The sequence below is a fragment of the Cervus elaphus genome, chromosome 4, assembly GCF_910594005.1.
Source record: "Cervus elaphus chromosome 4, mCerEla1.1, whole genome shotgun sequence".
NCBI classification, from domain to species: domain Eukaryota; kingdom Metazoa; phylum Chordata; class Mammalia; order Artiodactyla; family Cervidae; genus Cervus; species Cervus elaphus.
Genome location: NC_057818.1, coordinates 65,417,836 through 65,435,280, shown reverse-complemented (window position 1 = coordinate 65,435,280; position 17,445 = coordinate 65,417,836). Strand labels below are relative to the sequence as shown.

Here is a 17,445-nt window from a genome sequence, read left to right as displayed (position 1 = left end):
TTCAGAGGTACAGGGTGGGGGGCGCGGGGGGAGGGCCGGATGTACCTTTTAGGGGAAGCACCTCCATTCAACTGGCCACAGAGCCCTGCCTCGGGGTGACATCAGTAATTGTTGGACCCCGCCTTGCAGGAGGAATCCTCAGGATGGTACTGAACCCAAAGCCTGCCACAGCCCTGGGCTTGTACTTCCGTGAAATGGAATTCCTTCTTGCTTTTGCCCAGGGTGAAGGTCAGCTCAGCTTAAACCCTTTTTAAAAAATTGGAATATAATTGCTTTACAATGGGGTGTTAGTTTGTGCCAGACAGCAACGGGAATCAGATATACATATATTCCATCCCTCCGGAACCTCCCTCCACCCCCATCCCGCCCTCTGGGTCGTCCCAGAGCGCTGAGCTGAGCTCCCTGTCTACACAGCGGCTTCCCACTAGCCATCTACTTTACAGATGGTCGTGTGCACACGTCAGTTCAGTTTAAACCCTTTGTGTCCCGTGATCGGTAGTCCAAACCATCCCAACACAGCTCCCGAGCCCCAAAGGGCAGCATGAAGGACGTGACCCCAGCCTGGTCTCCCGTGGTGAAGAGCCCACCCGAGCACCCCGTCCACGGCGGGTCCATGCACGACTTTGCCACAGTCTGCTCTCTGGGCTCCTTCTGCACGTTTGGGTTTTGTTTTGCCCCGTCTTGCTGTAGATCGGTTTGATTGTCTTCCGTCCGTCTGAAGGCGGTAGCTGGGTTTGTGAACCACCTCAAAGCCTTCAGAGAAGCAGCCGAGGGTGAAGCTGATGTGTGACTCAACACTTGTGGCCTTCGGGGTTTCTCAGTTTCAGAAAGGAAGCGGATGTTGGTTGTGAAGGTTTGTGGTTAGCATCAGCTGTGAGCCGCAGGTTGCTTGCATGTATGTAACAGACAAATCTCCGTGCGGTCAGAGGTTCTCATGGACATTTGGACATATAACCCTCCCCCCAGAAAGAGAGCGAGCTGTGGATTCAGACTCTGAATTCCAGCCCCTCTTCTTGCTAACACAGCCCAATTTTTTTTTTTTTTTTTGAAAGCAGTGGGGAGTTTGTGATTTTAAAAATCTGTTCTTTTCAGTCGATCTGCTTGCCAACAACCTTGGTGAAGCTGATGATTCCTCTTAATTTAAGCAAAAAGGACTTTTGCTTAAGGATTTTGAAAAGAACAGTGTGGTCAGCAGAAAAGTGGGTGCCCCCCAAGTGTTCACAATCTAATCCACAGAACCTTCTACTTTACAGGGCAAAGGGGGAGCAAGGTGGATGATGGGTTCAAGTTCCTAACAGCCAATGTCAAAGGAGGAAGACGATCCTGGATTGTCTGGATGAGCCAAGCGGTATCAAGAAGCCCTTAAAAAAAAGAGAGAAGGGACTTCCCTGGTGGTCCAGCGCCTCCAGAGTGGGGGCTGTGGGTTCGAGCCCAGGTCGGGGAACTAAGATCCCACCTGCCACGGAGCAACCACAGCAGACAGCCCTCACTCCCGAATGAAAGAGGCCGACACAACCGAATAATTTTTTCATTTTAATCCCGTTGTCTTTCAAAAAAAAAAAGGAGTGAGTGTCCAGGTACAGCCCACACAGTGAGAAGACAGCGGGCACAGAGGGGGAGGTGGGCCCGGTCACCCCACACCAGTCCTCTGGCCATTGTCCACCCAACGTGGGAACAGAAGCAACACTCGCCGTGTCCATGGAGCATTGGGGCGTCTTCAGCTCCTCCTCCCACCCACCCCCTCGGCACTGATGGCATTTGGGACAGGGTCCTTCTCTGCCCTTCTGCGCATCGTAGGATGTGGCCTCCACAGTTCTCCCAAGTATTAAACATTTGAACGTTAAGACACGTTTTACCTCGATAACTGAGCTCCATGGGGTCCCCCCCACACTGTGCCCAAGCAGAGCATCAGCCCCGCTTCTAAGTCGGAAGGTGCCCAGACCTCAAGGGCTGTCAGCACGTGAAAGGAGGAACGGGCCCCTTTAGTCTCCAAAAGTCTGAACTTCTGAGCCAGTTACTGCCCTGGAGATAGTTAAGTCAACAGCCCATTCTCTAAATGTAATAAATACAAGTTCTTTCAGGCCAGCTCCTTAGCACTGCCCCTGCCACACACACACACACATAAAGGAAGAAAATGAAACCTATGACTCAGTTACAGTTTTGCTTTTCTTTAATCAAAGAGCAAGTTGGAGAGTCTGTGACTGAAGCTCCCACAGGAACTGGGGTGATGGTCGTGGTCCCGGGCCTCCGGGCTCCTCAGCGGTTCCTCACTGCCCGCCCCCACCCTGGGATGTCACCAGTGTGATATGGAAACAACAGGGTCTGTTCCTGAGGGGGCGTCTCCAGCACCTCACCAGGGTCCAGCATGCAGCAGGGCCTCAGTAAATAGCCACTGGCAAGGAAGGTGATGAGCCAGGGGAAGCTCGTCCCCATGTGATGAGGTAGTCCAGTGAACGGCTGGGGAAGCCAAGGCTGAGACAGGAGATCAGAGGTCACACAGTCACACAGAGGACCACGAACCCACTCAAGCGGCGTCAGACAAACCTGCCCATGGGCCATCCTGTCTCAGGCATGGTCCCCACCAGAGGCAGGTGACACCGCCCCCAAAACTCCTGGTGTGGATTCCCAAAGGAGGCGTCCACTGGCCCGCCTCACCTGTCGGCAGCAGGGCACACTGTGCCGCCAGCCCCGGGCCGGGTGCTCACCTGGGGGCCGATCCACTGCAGCCAGAAGAGGCAACGCCACCACCTAGAGGGAGCCGCAGGCATGGCAGGCAGCACCCTTGGGCAATTTGTTGTTCAGCCGCTCAGTCCTGTCTGACTCTGCGGCCCCATGGACTGCAGCGCGCCAGGCTTCCCATCCTGCACTGTCTCCAAGAGTTTGCTCAAACTCATGTCCGTTGAGTCGGTGATGTCATCCAACCATCTCACCCTCTGACATCCCCTTCTCCTCCCACCTTCAATCTTTCCCAGCATCAGGGTCTTTTCCAGTGAGTCAGTTCGTTGCATCAGGTGGCCAAAGTGTTGGTGCTTCAGCTTCAGCGTCAGTCCTTCCAATGAATATTCACGGTTGATTTCCTTTAGAATGGACTGGTTGACTCTCAAGAGTCTTCTCCAGCATCACAGTTCAAAAGACTCGGTGCTCAGCCTTCTTTATGGTCCAACTCTCACATCCAAACATGACTACTGGGAAACCCGTAGCTCTGACTAGCCGGGCCCTTGTCAATACTGCCACCTGGTGGATGCTGCGGGCAGGACAGCTAGGTTTGGTTGGTTGCCGGCCACAGGAGTGGTTCTGCCTTCCTGGCGGCTTCCAGCCAGGTTCCCAGCGGTTATTCCGGAAGCGGCTGTCCCCTCTCAGTGGACCCATGGGACATCTCCAAGCCCACCAGGCGGGCACTTTCAGCCCAAAGCCTCTTGGCTACTTCCTCATCCTCAGCTTCCGGGGCCGGAGCCTTCTCTTTGAGTACATCAAAGTACTTTCCAGAAACACCCTCCAGCTCCTTCGCCACGGCCAGGTAGACGCTGGGCTGGGCCGCCAGCTGGGGGCTCTTGACCAGCAGCCAGAAGATGGGCCCTGCAGTCCGTCCACAGAGAGTTCAGTCCAGACGTTCAGAGAAGAAGGTACAGAAAGCCCACCTCACCCCGGGTTGCTCAGGGCCCACCAAAGCCAGAAGGGTCCCTGGAGCCCGACGGAGCTCACGTCCAGGCCTCTGCCCCTCTGGTTCCTTACACAGGAGCTCCCTTCCCTGCCCAGACAAACCAGCTCCAGATGCAGGAACCAGCCTGAAAGCTGCCTCCTCCAGGAAGCCCCCCTGGCTTTTCCCAGGCAAATGGAAGGTCCAAGTCCTCACCCCACCCGATCTCTCTTTCTGTTTTGTTTTTGGCTGCACCATGCGTGGCACATGGAATCTTAGTTCCCCAACCAGGGATTGAACCTGTGGCCCCCGCAGTGGAGGCACAGAGTCTTAACTACTGGACCAGCAAGGAAGTACTCCCACCACCCCGATCTCTCTTTAAACTAACTTTTGTGTGTTATCTCCAGTGCCAGCCTCAGCTTAAGATTCTTGATACCTAGCCGCCAGCAACTAAGATGTGTGCCAGGATAACAAACACTAGTTATAAAGCTCTCACTATTTATTCAGCCTAAATCTGGGCCAGGCACTGTGCTGGCCCTCTTCAGGGTGGTCTCATCTAGTCCTCCCCACTGTGAGACAGGTACTACTATGAGCCTTACTTGGCAGACAAGGAAATAGGGATTTGGAAAGAAGTCTCTTCCCTGGGTGGCCCAGCCAGTTTGGGATGAAACTGGAGCTATCCCACGCATGGCTGGACTCCAGGCAGTCAGCCCCATGACCTCCTCCTCTGAAACACTTTTCTCACCAATCACTGGAAGAACTGATGCTGAAGCTAAAGCCCCAATAATCTGGCCACCTGACATGAAGAGCCAACTCATTAGAAAAGACTCTGATGCTGGGAAAGACTGAAGGCAGGAGGAGAAGGGGGCAACAGAGGATGAGATGCTTGGATGGCACCACTGACTCGATGGACAGGGGTTTGAGCAAACTCTGGGAGATGGTGAAGGACAGGGAAGCCTGGCGTGCTGCTGTCCATGGGGTCGCAAAGGGTTGGACATGACTGAGCGACTGAACAACACAAGGCTCTGGCCTGTTTCCCAGGGTGTTCTGAGGCTGGCAGCTGGACAGACACATGATGTGAGCTGGTACCAGGGAAGACCCAGGGGAAAGCAGAAAAAGCCCCTGAGACAGACTCCGAGTGTGATGTTAGTTTTATGTGTGGGGACTTCCCTGATGGTCCAGTGGTTAAGACTCGGAGCTACCAACGCAGGCAGCACAGGTTCCGTTCCTTGTCAGGGAACTAAGATCCCATGTGCAAAGCGGCCAAAAGGTAAAAGAGAGAGAAAATGTATGTGTGAACTTACTGAGCTACGAGATGCCCAAAGAGCAGGGAGAATACTGTTTCCGGGGTATCTGTGAGGGTGTGTGTAGACTGTGAAATCCACCCTCCCAAGGTGGGCGGGCACTGGGAAGTTAACTGGTGGGACGTTGAGCCCGGACGTCCACCCCTCTTGGCTTTTCAAGTCAGCCTGAGACTTACACCAGCGGTTCCCCTGGTCCTCGGGCCTTCGGGTTTGGGCTGGAAGTGCAGGGCCAGCGTTCCTAGGCCTCCGACATACAGGGCTGGTCCTGGGACTTCTTGGCCCGCACAGATGCATGAGCCAAACCCTCCTAGTCAATCTCTCTAAATACCCCTGTATACCCTATTGGTTCAGTTTCCCTGGAAAACCCTAATACACTGAGGGAGGGCTCTGGGCCCCAAGCTGGGAGGACAGGGGTTCAGGTAAGGGACCCCAGGCCGGGAGGGGACTTACCGAGTGTGAAGCTGGAGAAGGCGGAGCTGTGCATGCCCGTGTGTCTGCCCAGCTCTGTCCTGGCCACGCCGGGATGCAAGGCGTTGACAGTCACGCCCGTGCCTGGGACAGAAGGGAAGAGTGAGGCAAAGAGACGGCAGGTCCACCCCTTACCCGGAAGGCTGACGCTGCCCGCCTTGGAATCTAGGACTCCCCCGAGTCTACATCACCCTCCTGCTCTGAAACTTTCACATCCATGCTTTTATCTTGCACGGCAGCTGTCTCACAGCTGCCCAAAGCAAAGCCTCTGAACCTGAGTGCGTAAGCATCACCTGGAGGGCTGGAGAAGCCCAGACGGCTAGGCTCCACACCCAGACTCTGAAGCAGTGGTCGGGGGGGGGTCTGAGATGCTGCAATTATGAGAAGCGCTCAGGTGAGCCCACGCTGCCGGTCCACAGACCCTCTTTGAGAAGCAAGGGCAAAGGGCAGGCTCTTCGGCTTTGGCACTACAGACGCTGAGCTGGGATCATTCTTTATCCTGTGCATTGCAGGATGTTGAGCACCACCCCTGGCCCCTGCCCACGAGATGCCTGGAACATCTCCCAACCCGCCCCTCTTCCCCAGACGGACAGCCAAAAGCATCTCCAGATGCTGCCAGAGCTCCACTGGCCTGGAACAGCAAAGGCTCAGGTGCCTGCATGGGATGAGCAGAGGAGAGTGCAGCAATCAATTAGTGATGTCTGCTTCGGGCACCAGCGGGGAGCTGATGGGACGTGTGGCATGGGTTGGCCTGCTGTCCTGGAGCCACTGCCTGACCTCCCGTTCGCCCAGGGTCACGGCAGGACCGTTTCAGGCTCGGAGCCAACGGAGAGGGGAGCCCAGCGAGGCTCGGCCACACGCACCCTGCAGCCGCCGGCTCAGCTCCTTGGTGGAGAGGACAACGGCCAGCTTGCTCTGGCAGTAGGCCGCCTTCGTGTCGTACTTCCTCTTCTCCCAGTTCAAGTCCTCGAAGTCTATGTGCCCAGCAACGTGGGCCAAGGACGAGACGTTGATGATGCGCGAAGGGGCGGAGGCTTTCAGCTTGTCCAGTAGCAAGTTCGTCAAAAGGAAGTGGCCTGGAAGAAGGAAAACAGAGACAACTTTTCCTGAATTCTTGTCCCGGGCGTAGGACCCTACTGAGAACATCATCACCTTAGTGCCTCCTTCCATAACCTATGTTTCTCAGCAGGGTCCCCCCTGCCCTCCAGGGGGCATTTGGCAAAGTCTGGAGGCGATCTTGATCATCACGGCTGTGGACCGTACAAGGAGTGCTACTGCAACCTAAGGGGTGGAGGCCAGGGACGCGGCTAGAAATCCCCCAGTGCAGGAGTTGCCTGGGGGCCTCGCGGTTAGGATGCTGGGATCTCACTGCTGCCGCCTGGGTGCAATTCCAGCCCAGTAAACTGAGATCCTACAAGCCCTGTGGTGCACCTAAAATAAAAAATCCTGCAACGCACAAGACAGTCCCCACAACTAATTATCACAAAGTCCTGTGATAACCCTCTATGAGGGCCGTCTGTCTCTCAAAATCCTCTCTCCGTTTCTTTCCCAGTGATAGAATTTGGGGTTACCCGTGAGACTGCCCAGTAAAAGACGACATTTCCCAGTCTCCCTTGCAGCTCCACCAGGTCACATAACTGAGTCCCAGCCAGTAGCGGATGAAGATAGTCACACGTGTTACGGGTGAATTGTGCGTGCTCAAGTTGCTCATTCCCTTTTCCAAGGGCTCTTCCCCACCCAGGGATCGAACCCGGGTCTCCTGCACTGCAGGGAGATATTCTACCACCTGAACCACCAGGGAAGCCATGTCACCTCCCAAGTACCCCTAAAAAAAAAGTCCTACCCTCCAGTACCTTGGAGTGTGACCTTATTTGGAGAGAGGTTCTACAGAAAGGTGATAAAGTTTAAACGAGGTCATTAGGGTAGCCCCTAATCCCGTATGACTGATGTCTACCCGATGTCCCTCAGCCCTATTGATGGGCTCAGAGTGACAACAGATAAACAGACACAGCAAGTGAAGGACAGAGACTGGAGGACAGACAGACAAAGGGACAAGAGGCCAAGAGCCTGATGAAAGGTCCGAAGGACTGAAGGTCCAGCCGTGAACAGGGGGCTCCCCGAGCTGCCAAGTGACCCCACGCATGGCCGCCTTGGAGAGTGGAGGAAGACCCCTCCCGGAGCCTGCGTCTAGTCCATGGGGGCCCTCACCCACATCTCAGGCTGATGCCACTCAGCCCGCAGCCTCACCCAGGTAGTTAACGCCAAGCTGCATCTCAAAGCCGTCCTCGGTGGTCCAGTGGGGGCACCGCATCACAGCCGCATTATTGATCAGGATGTGAACATGCTCCTCCTCTGGAAAACAGGGGTGAGGACAAATGGGACTCAGTTTCCCCCTCTGTGAAATGGGTAACAGAACCTGCCAGGTGGGATGGCTTCATCCACTCAAAAAGTACTTTCTGCAACTTAAGTGTCCATCAACAGGGGAATGGATAAAGAAGACATAGTACAATGGAATATTATTCGGCCATAAAAAAGAATGAAATAATGCCATTTGCAGCAACAGAGACCGACCTAGAGATCATCATACTAGGTGAAGTGAGCCAGAGAAAGGCAAAATTATATGATATCACTTATATGTTGTCATTGTTCAGTCACTAAGTTTGCATCCGACTCTGAGACCACATGGACTGCAGCACGCCAGGCTTCCCTGTCCTTCACTATCTCCCAGAGTTTGCTCAGACTCATGGCCATTGAGTCAACGATGTCATCCAACCATCTCATCCTCTCACTTAAAAATGGAATCTTAAAAAAAAAGGATACTAATGACTTTATTTACAAAACAGAAATAGACTCACAGACATCAAAAACTTACCAAAAACTTACATCAAAAACGGTTACCAAGGTGCAGGGGGAGGGGTTAATTAGGAATCTGGGATTAACACATACCCGCTACTACATATAAAATAGATAACCAACAAAGACCTTCTGTATGGCACAGGGAACTATACTCAATACCTTGTAATACTCTAGAATAGAAAAGAATCTTAAAAAACATATATTTGTGTGAGCATTCACGTGTGTATGTAAGTAAATCAAAGCTCAAGCTTGCCGCAGACCTGAAACTAACAAAACACTGTAAGTCAATTATATTTCAATAAAAATTTAAACACACACACGCACACAGGAATTCCCTGGCGTCCAGTGGTTAGGACTCCACGCTTCCACAGCAAGGCTCATGGATTCAATCCCTGGTCGGGAACTAAGATCCTGCAAGTCCCACAGTGGCAGGGAAAGAAACAAACATACACAAGACAGCCACACAATCAAAGGAAAAAGTTCCACCTGCACTGATCTCCCGGGGAAAACGGGGGACAAACAGCAAGGGGCAGGACCGGCTGTGTAACAGGCTGTGGTTTATACAAAAGACCCACGGGCAGGTGTGTCCCCCGCTGGCTTTATGCACGCAGAAACGGTCCCCAGAGGACACAGAGCAGGGGAAGCAGTGAACCCATCTGAGGACAGCATCCAGGGAGCGGGTGGCGGGTGCGCCAGGAAGATGTTCTCCTGTATCCCCATTTGCACTTTCTGAACGTTTAAGCTTGCAAATCTTATTCCTGTTCAGAAAATAAATAAATATGTAAGCGGTTCCGAGACCGTGTGGCAAGCAGCAGGAAGAGTGAGTCAGCCATCAGGGAGATGGAAGTGCAAAGAAACGCCAGCCTGATTTCTGGATCTGCAGCAGGAAACGCCCAGCGGAGAAGGTGGGTGTTTCTGGGTGCTCCGCATCACGCCTGCAGGTCCCCTCTGAGTCACTTGTCCTCACGGCTGACACGGCCTGGTCACTCCAGAGACAGAGCCTGAATCTGACTCATGTCTGTGTCCCCGGAGTCACCTCAGCGCCAGATAGCCTGAGCAAACAGTGGGTGACTCGGTGTTTCTGCCCTTCTCCTCCCGGTTAACTCCTCCTCTGCCTCCCTACACATCAAATCCGTTCCCGGCCTCTGCTTCTCCCAGGGGCCCAGCTCAGACAGAAGGACTTGGGTTTCCTGGAGAGCGGGACTCGGTAACCTTCTTCTGTAAAGGGCCAGGCAGCAAATACCTTTGGTTTTGCAGGCAATTTGGTCTGTCTCCACTGAGCTCTGCCCTCGCAGGACTAAAGCAGCCACAGACAAAATGGAAACAGCTGGATGGGCCCAGCTGTGTGTGAATAAAACTTTACAGGGATGATTTTGTTGTCGTTGAGTCACTCAGTCCTGTCCAACTCTTTGCAACCCCATGGACTATAGCCCGCCAGGCTCCTCTGTCCATGGAATTCTCCAGGCAACAATACTGGAATGGGTTGCCATTCCCTTCTCCAGCAGATCTTCCTGACCCAGGGATTGAACTCACATCTCCTGCATTGACAGGCGGGTTCTTTACCACTGAGCCACCAGGGAAGACCCTTTATGGAGATACGTGTGAACATATAGCTGACTCACATTCTTCTACAGCAGAAACACATTGTAAACAATTATACTCCAGTTTAAAAAAAAAAAAAACCTTTAGGGAAACTAAAATCTGAATTCCAGGAATCCCCTGGCGATCCAGGAGTTAGGACTCTGAGCTTTCACTGCCCAGGGAGCAGGTTCAATCTGTGGCCCGGGAACTAACACCCTAAAAGCCATGCAGTGTGGCCAAAAAAATAAAACACAATCTGAATTCCATATAATAGTCACATGTCGTGAAATGTTATTCTTTGATTTGCTTTCCCACATGTAAAAATGACAAATATATAAACGTGAAAATGTCGAAAAGAAAAAAATGTAAAATCTGCACCCAAAGACTGAACAAAAACAGCCAGTGGCCAACACTCAGCTCTAGGACCTGCCTGGTGCGACCCCTCCTCACCGCCTGGCCGCTCAAGCCCTCCCTCGCACGGCCAGCGGCCGCTGTCCTACCTTCAGCGACCTTCGCCGCGAACTCTCGGATGGACTTGAGAGAGGCCAAGTCCAGGTGCCGGGCGTTGACGCGGTGATTCAGGGTCTCCCCTCGGATCTCCTTGGCCGCCGCTTCGCACTTCTCCATGTCTCGACAGGCCAGAATGATGTTGCCTCCTGGAAGAGCCAGACGAGAAAAAAAATTTTTTAATAAACATAAGAAAGATCCACTCCTAAGTGTACGTACCCAAGATAAATGAAAACATAAGTCCTTACAAAACCATGTACTCACACGTACACAGCGGCACCATTCCCAGCAGCCAGAGGTAGAAACGCCCCAAATGTCCATCGAGGGAAGAATGAACGTGGAGGGGAGGGATAAATTGGGAGTTTGGGACTAACATATACACACGACTGTATATAAAATAGATAACCAACAAGGACCTACTGGAGGCCACAGGGAATGCTGATCAGTATTCTGTAATCAGCTAAATGGGACATAATTTGAAAAAGAATAGATACATGTGTATGTAAAACAGAATCACTTTGCTGCACAACTGAAGCTAACACAAAATCTACTCCAATATTTTTTAAAAAATTATTAAGGGGGGCAGGGGGGCAGGTTGGGAGAGGAAGAATAGGGCAGGAAGGCGGCAGGGTCGGGGAAAAAAAAATTATTAAGGGGTACATGAATAAGGGAAACATGGTCTATCCATCAGTGGAATATTACTCAGCCATGAAAAGGAAGGAAATCGCAAAACATCCAGACCATGGTGAGCCTCACAAACATGATGCTCACTCACTCAAAGGAAGCAGACATAAAAGGGCAGTGTATGATTCCATTAATCTGAAATGCCCAGAAGAGGCAAATCCACAGAAGGAAGATCAGTGGTTTCCTAGCTTTGCAGAGGGTGGGAAATTAAGAGGATGATAGCTTAGAGGACCCAGGTTTTACTTTGGGGGTGATGAAAAATGTTATACAGTGGAGAGCAGTAATGGTTGCACATTTCTGTGAATATACTAAAAATCACAGAAGTGTATATTTTAAACGTGTGAATTAAATCCTAATACAGCAGTTTAAAAAAAAAACTTTTTTCAAATTAAAAAAGTGAGAAGGAGCAGGGACTGAGAGAAGGATGGGCAACAACGATGCTGACTGTGTGGGTCTTTGGGGCTCCCCCGGGGTGGACCAGCCGCCTCACACACCGGGCTGCCCCATCACACAGTCCAGGGCAGAGCTCGTCAAGTCCGGGCTCCTCCGTCCTCGCAGGGCCAGCCCGGCCCTTGGACAGCGGTGGGTGTGTCGGCCCAAGTTCCGGTCTCCCCTGGTCCTGAAAGGAACACCTGCCCCTCCCTTGGGGAAACCCCGTGTGATGAGGCGCAGGGGCAGAGGACCGCCCATCATGGCCCCCATCACTAACCTTGGGGCGAACACGCAGCTCGGGCCTGGCTGATCCAGCAGGGACCCACCACAACTCAACCCCCCCAAGGAGAGGTCCCAGCCTCCCCGAGCCCTCACGCCTGCCCCGGCCTCTCCCTCCCAACTCTGGTCTTCCAGTTGTTCAAACAAAACCAGGACACCTCCCTCTCTCCTACCTGTCCCCCCAGAAACCCCACCAATTCTAAATTCAAGAGAGCTCTGTGGGGAACCCCCTGGCGGTCCTGTGGTTAGGAATCCGAGCTTCTGTTGCAAGGGGCATGGGTTTGACCCCAGTCAGGGAACTAAGATCCTGCATGCCACACAGTGGGGCCAAAAATATATAAATTTTTAAGAGAGAGAGATCTGTGTGCTGAGGAGGACATGTCTCCATAAGCCCACTCTCACCATGAGAAAAACATCAAACAGACCCAAATCGAAGGGGGAATTCTTTCTATTAAAGACCTGATCAGTAAGCTTGGAAGAGCCGGAAGTCAAGTCTTTTATTCCCAACCTCTGACCCAGGCCCCGACCCAGTCAATGGGAGTAGGTCCAACTAGCATAGGAGAGGGTGAGGCTGATACAGAGAAAAACCCAAACCGGAAACTGCTGAGTGTCCACGGGCTCCTCTGAGCCCCTGGACCCACCCGCCCCCTTCCAGGAACACCAGGCTCTGGGGCGTAAGCCAGCCTGCGTTTGTTTCTGCCACTTGCAAAACCGAAAGAATCAGAAGCCTTAACACCCCCAGGGAAATCCCACTGTCCACCCCCCAGGTCTTAACACCAGATCTTAACATCCCCAGGGGAATCCCATCGTCCACCACCAGATCTTGCGCCCGAGCCCCGGGCCGAGAAGCAGGTGCCCACCTCTTTTGGCCAGCTCCAGGGCGGTCTGCTTCCCGATGCCCGTGTTGGCACCAGTCACAATGACAGTCTTCCCAGGAATGGTGGCCTTGCTGGGACAAGTCCCGCCGGCAACAAAGTCCCTGGAGGTAGGAAACGGGAGGTCAGTTCCATCTGTCTGTCCACTCTCACCGCAGAGACCCCTGACAGTTACGATCTCAGGCAAGGGACCGCTCTGAGCTTGTGTTCCCCCAGCGGAAAGATGGGAACAACATCACACAACCCAAGGGAGCCCTGTGGTTACTCAACACCACTGGTGTTGGGGAGCCTCCTCATCATAACCATCGTTAGCTGATAAAGACCCCTGTGTTCAACCCCTCCGGCTGTTGTAACATGTCACTAGGAACTCAGTGGGTGAAAACCACACAGTGGTGTTTCCCTAGAGTCTGCGGGTCAGAGTCCGAGACGGGTCTCACAGGCTAAAACCGAGATGTCGGCAGCGCTGTGTTCCTGGAGGCGCAAGGGAGAATTGAGAATTGTTCCCGAGCCTTTTCCAGATTCTAAGGGCCGCCTGCATCCCTGGGCTCGTGGCCCCTTCCCCTGCCTTCAAAGTCAGCAACACAGCAGCGTCAAGTCCCTGGCTCTGATTCCCCCGCCTCCCTCTTGTGAGTACCGTTGTGACGACGCTGGGGCCACCTGGTGATCATCTCCCATCATGGAGGTCCTCAGTGGCATCTGCAGAGTCCCCTTGGACAGGTAAGGAAACAGTCATACTTTCTGGGCATTAGGATGTACCCAGAAGAGAGGGCAGGAGGGCCTTATTCTGCGACTGTGTCCATACTCCAGAGGCTAAACACTGGAAACTAAATGTCACCAACAGGAAGCTGGCCAGAGAAACAGTGTCCTCTCCAGACAAGAGGGTCATTTTTAATTAAAAATAGTCATATTCCCCATCCCCAACCAGGGCATTCAGCTTTCTTTTATTCTTCCCAAGCTGGTATTTTTTATTAGTATTATTTTTAAGCTTTTTCAGAACTAACAGACATCAGCATGAATAAAAATAAAAACAGCAGCCGATGAATTTTTTGGCCACGCCTTCTGCTTTGAGGGTTCTTACTTCCCCAACCAAGGACTGAACACAGGGCCCGGCAGTGAAAGCGCCAAGTCCTAACCCCCAGACCACCAGGAAATTTCCCGAAGATTTCTATTATAAGGAAAAATTATTTCCATTTCTTAGAGCCTTCAAAAAATAGGTGGTTAATATTTACAATTCAGGAGTTTATAAAAAAACAAGATACCAGCCAGCTACACAAAAGACTTTATTGGATCAGGAGGAACAAGTTCAAAACGAAGCCTCATCACAGAGCAGATGAACAAGCCCAAACATATTTATTCAAAGAGATTAACAGTCTATCCTTCAACCCCTTATGAGAGAGGAAAAAAAGATACTTTAATACTGCAATCACTTTCTGGCCTAAGTCCCAGCTAATATCTTGAGTAACTGTAATAAAATACATATTGCTAATCCTGAACACTTAACATGAGGTCTACAGTCTTAACAAATTTTTAAGTGTACAGTATAATACTGTTACTACAAGCATAACACGGTTATATTTTTAGGTGCTCAGTAGTCACACCGCATGGCTTGTAATAGCCAGGGCGAATGTAAAAGATTTCCATCTTCACAGAAAGTTCTACTGAATGGTGCTGCTATGGAATATTTGGCTGCTGTATTGTAGTTTGGAGTGGGGGGGGAGGTTTATATTGAACAATAGTTGATATACAATATTATATACAGTACAGGTGTACAACATAATGCTTTACAATATTTAAAGGTTATATTCCATTTATATCAATTATAAAAAATTTGCTATATTCCCCTGGTTGTACAATATATCCTCGTAGTTTATTTTATAACTAATAGTTTGTACCTCTTAGACCCCGTCTTGTTTTGATTAAGTGAATTAGCCCAGTAACCACAGGAAAGAACTGTCGTATGTGTATATCCCACGCAATAAAGATCTTTTCATTGACTGAATTGGACAGTTCTAATTTGTTTCTCTGATTCCGGACAATGAGAGCTTAGGTGACATACACGTTCCTTGCATCTGGGCCAGGACGTGACATATGGGAGGTGCTCAGTAGGTATCTGCCGAACGAATTAACTAATCCTTTAAAGGTCCGGAAGCAAGTAGACCAAAATGTTTACCAGGGCCCGGATCCGCCCCTTTCTCTGGCCGACCTTGGGCCGTGACCTGCCCGCTCGGGGCCCAGGCTCGTCCCCGCATTCTCTGGGAGCACTGCTGGATGAGTGGACAGGAGGACTCCCGGGTGGGCGAGGAGCTGGCGATCTCCACCCGGCCCTCCCTCCCTGTCCAAGCCCACCGGCCCGCCGTTACCGCGCCTGAGAGACCCGCGCGAACTCACTTGAGCAGCACGGCACCGCCCACGACCGTGCCCAGCACGGACAGCGGCAGAACGTAGCGGCTCATGCCTGGCCGGAGTGGGAGTCTGACCGCAGCCGCCCGCACGCCCGCGCCCGGCGTCTGCCCCAGGAGCGCGCCGCCCGGGCCCCACGTGCGGAAGGGCGCACGCCGAGGGAACCCCGCGATTCCGGAAGGGGCGGGGCGGGGCGGTGCCCGTGGGACGGACTGCGAGCGCAGCTGCTGCTGGGAATGGTAGTCTCTGGAGCCGGGGAGCGGCCGGGGCCTCGGGGGCGGGGCCTCCAGGGGCGGGTCCTATGGGGACCGACTGCGAGCGCAGCTGCAGCGGGGAAAGGTAGTCTTTGGAGCCGGGGCGTGGCCGGGGCCTCGGGGGCGGAGCCTACACGCGGTTCCAATGACGTCACACTCGCTCAGCTTCAAAGTCCGACCCAGGATCCCAGGGGGCCGCTGTCCTTCGGGACCTGGGTCCTCTGTGTGTCTTTCAAATGGATCAGCCTGTTTCCTCATCTAAAAATACATGTGCCTTACGAACTAGCTATGTATAAAACAAAACAGCTCCGAGACTATATTGTACAGCACAGGGACGACAGCCAGTATTTCGTAAAAACTTTAAACCGAATATAACCCATAAAAAATTTGAATCACTGTGTTGTGCACCTGAAACTAATGTAGTACTGAAAATCAAGTATACCTCAATAAAAACATAAATAAGTAGCATAAATATACGAGTTATTTGTCCACTTTCTGGGACAATTTGATAAATTCAATGCCCAAATCCAAGACCTACAAGCCTGGGAGGTTCCCAGATTCCTGGAGTACTGAGTGAGGAGGTCATGGGGGCGTAAACTATTTCCGAATAAGATCGTATTCCGAGGTCTACTACACATTAGGATTTCAATATATAAATTTGTGGAGGTAGAAGGGAGAGGCAATTCAACTCATCCCACTTAGTCAAAATAATCAAAAGTGGGAAGCAATCCAACTTGTAATAGATATGTCCATCAACAGGTAAAGGAATAAGTTATTTATAGTAAATTCAGACAATGGAAAGAAAGTGGAAGTGAAGTCTCTCAGTCCTATGGGACTCTTTGCAATCTGTGGACTGTAGCCTACCAGGCTCCTCTGTCCTTGGGATTCTCCAAGCAAGAATACTGAAGTGGGTTGCCATTTCCTTCTCCTCAGACAATGGACTTTTCCTTAATAAAAAGGAATGATCTATTGGTATTTGTACAATATGTATGATTCCAGTTACATGACAGTCTAGGTGAGAGAATGAAGACCAGTGGTTACCAAGGGTCGAGGGGGTGAGGGAAGTGATTACTGCAAAGGGAACCTTTGGGGAGTTTTGGAAAGAGTGTCTCGATTACACAGGAATTTATACACATGACAGCATACATTCGTCAAGTCTCATCGGTATATTCACTGAATTTCATTGCATGTAAGACGCTTCCCAAGTGGTGCTAGTGGTAAAGAACCCGCCTGCCAATGCAGGAGATGTAAGAGGCACGGGTTCAACCCCTGGGTCGGGAAGGTCCCCTGGAGGAGGAAGTGGCAACCCACTCCAGGATTCTTGCCTGGAGAATCCCATGGACAGAGGAGCCTGGCGGGTTACAGTTCATGGGGTTGCGAAGAGTTGGACAGGACTGAAGCGATTTAGCACCCACGCATTCCATATAAATTATACTGCAATAAAACTGATTAAAAAGCAAAAAAAAAAAAACTACAAAGATTTTCATAATTTAGTTTCAAAAATTATATCACCCAAGTAACTCTGATTTCTGATTGGATTGAGTTTGTCAATAATCCACAGACACACTTTAGAATACTTTCAAAATGACAAATAGCTGATTAATAAATTGTTTCCAAAGGTCCCAAGAACTTTTTTTTCTTTTCCTTTTTTTGTTAACAAGACAAAACATGCCTATTAGCTAAAATTGGTAAGTTGGGGTAGGACGTGGCAGAAATGTGCATGGCTGGAGATGAGAGGCTCAGGGGTCAATAGAGCACTCAGGGTGGAGGAGCCAGAGGTCAGCAGTCTTGTAGGTGGGGGGCCCTACCCCCAACAACAGCAGGAACTCTTGGGAGCAGGATGGAAGCACCTGGACAGCAAGCTCCAGGTTGGTCTCTGAGATGAGGATGTCCAGGGTGGAGAAAGATCTAGAAACTCTGAAGCATCACCTCTTGGCTCCATTATGACACAGAAGGCTGACATGACTTGCAGGTCTGGGACAGCAGAACCCTCCTGGACACAGGAAAACCCTCCTGGACACAGGAAACACAAAAGGGCATCCAAAGAAAACACATTGGCCAGCATCCAGGATCTGTGATTGCAGACTCAGGCTAGGAGTGAGGGAAGACTTCCTAGAGGAGGCAACACCTAATTAGGGTTTTGAAGGATGAGTAGTTCTTCAAGTGGA

General features: G+C 51.5%; 1 protein-coding gene across 1 annotated transcript; it reads right to left on the bottom strand.

The window, feature by feature from the left end:
• Positions 1 to 2,152: 2,152 nt before the first annotated feature.
• On the bottom strand, positions 2,153 to 15,209 carry RDH13 (retinol dehydrogenase 13). Its single transcript, XM_043900246.1, has 7 exons — positions 15,012 to 15,209; positions 12,609 to 12,727; positions 10,347 to 10,502; positions 7,657 to 7,761; positions 6,273 to 6,485; positions 5,392 to 5,493; positions 2,153 to 3,576 (listed from the first exon to the last, which is right to left on the bottom strand). The coding sequence occupies exons 1-7, from the start codon at positions 15,074 to 15,076 to the stop codon at positions 3,332 to 3,334; spliced, it is 1,005 nt and encodes a 334-aa protein (XP_043756181.1). The 5' UTR covers positions 15,077 to 15,209; the 3' UTR covers positions 2,153 to 3,331.
• Positions 15,210 to 17,445: the final 2,236 nt, after the last annotated feature.

What these genes read in the sequence shown, in the direction of transcription:
- RDH13 (XM_043900246.1), bottom strand. Translation starts at nt 15,076, where the DNA reads ATGAGCCGCTACGTTCTGCCGCTGTCCGTGCTGGGCACGGTCGTGGGC. An exon ending in GGCGGTGCCGTGCTGCTCAA is followed by an intron (nt 12,728 to 15,011) that starts GTGAGTTCGCGC and finishes TCCTACCTCCAG; the next exon opens with GGACTTTGTTGCCGGCGGGA. An exon ending in GCTGAGCCGGCGGCTGCAGG is followed by an intron (nt 5,494 to 6,272) that starts GTGCGTGTGGCC and finishes CTTCTGTCCCAG; the next exon opens with GCACGGGCGTGACTGTCAAC.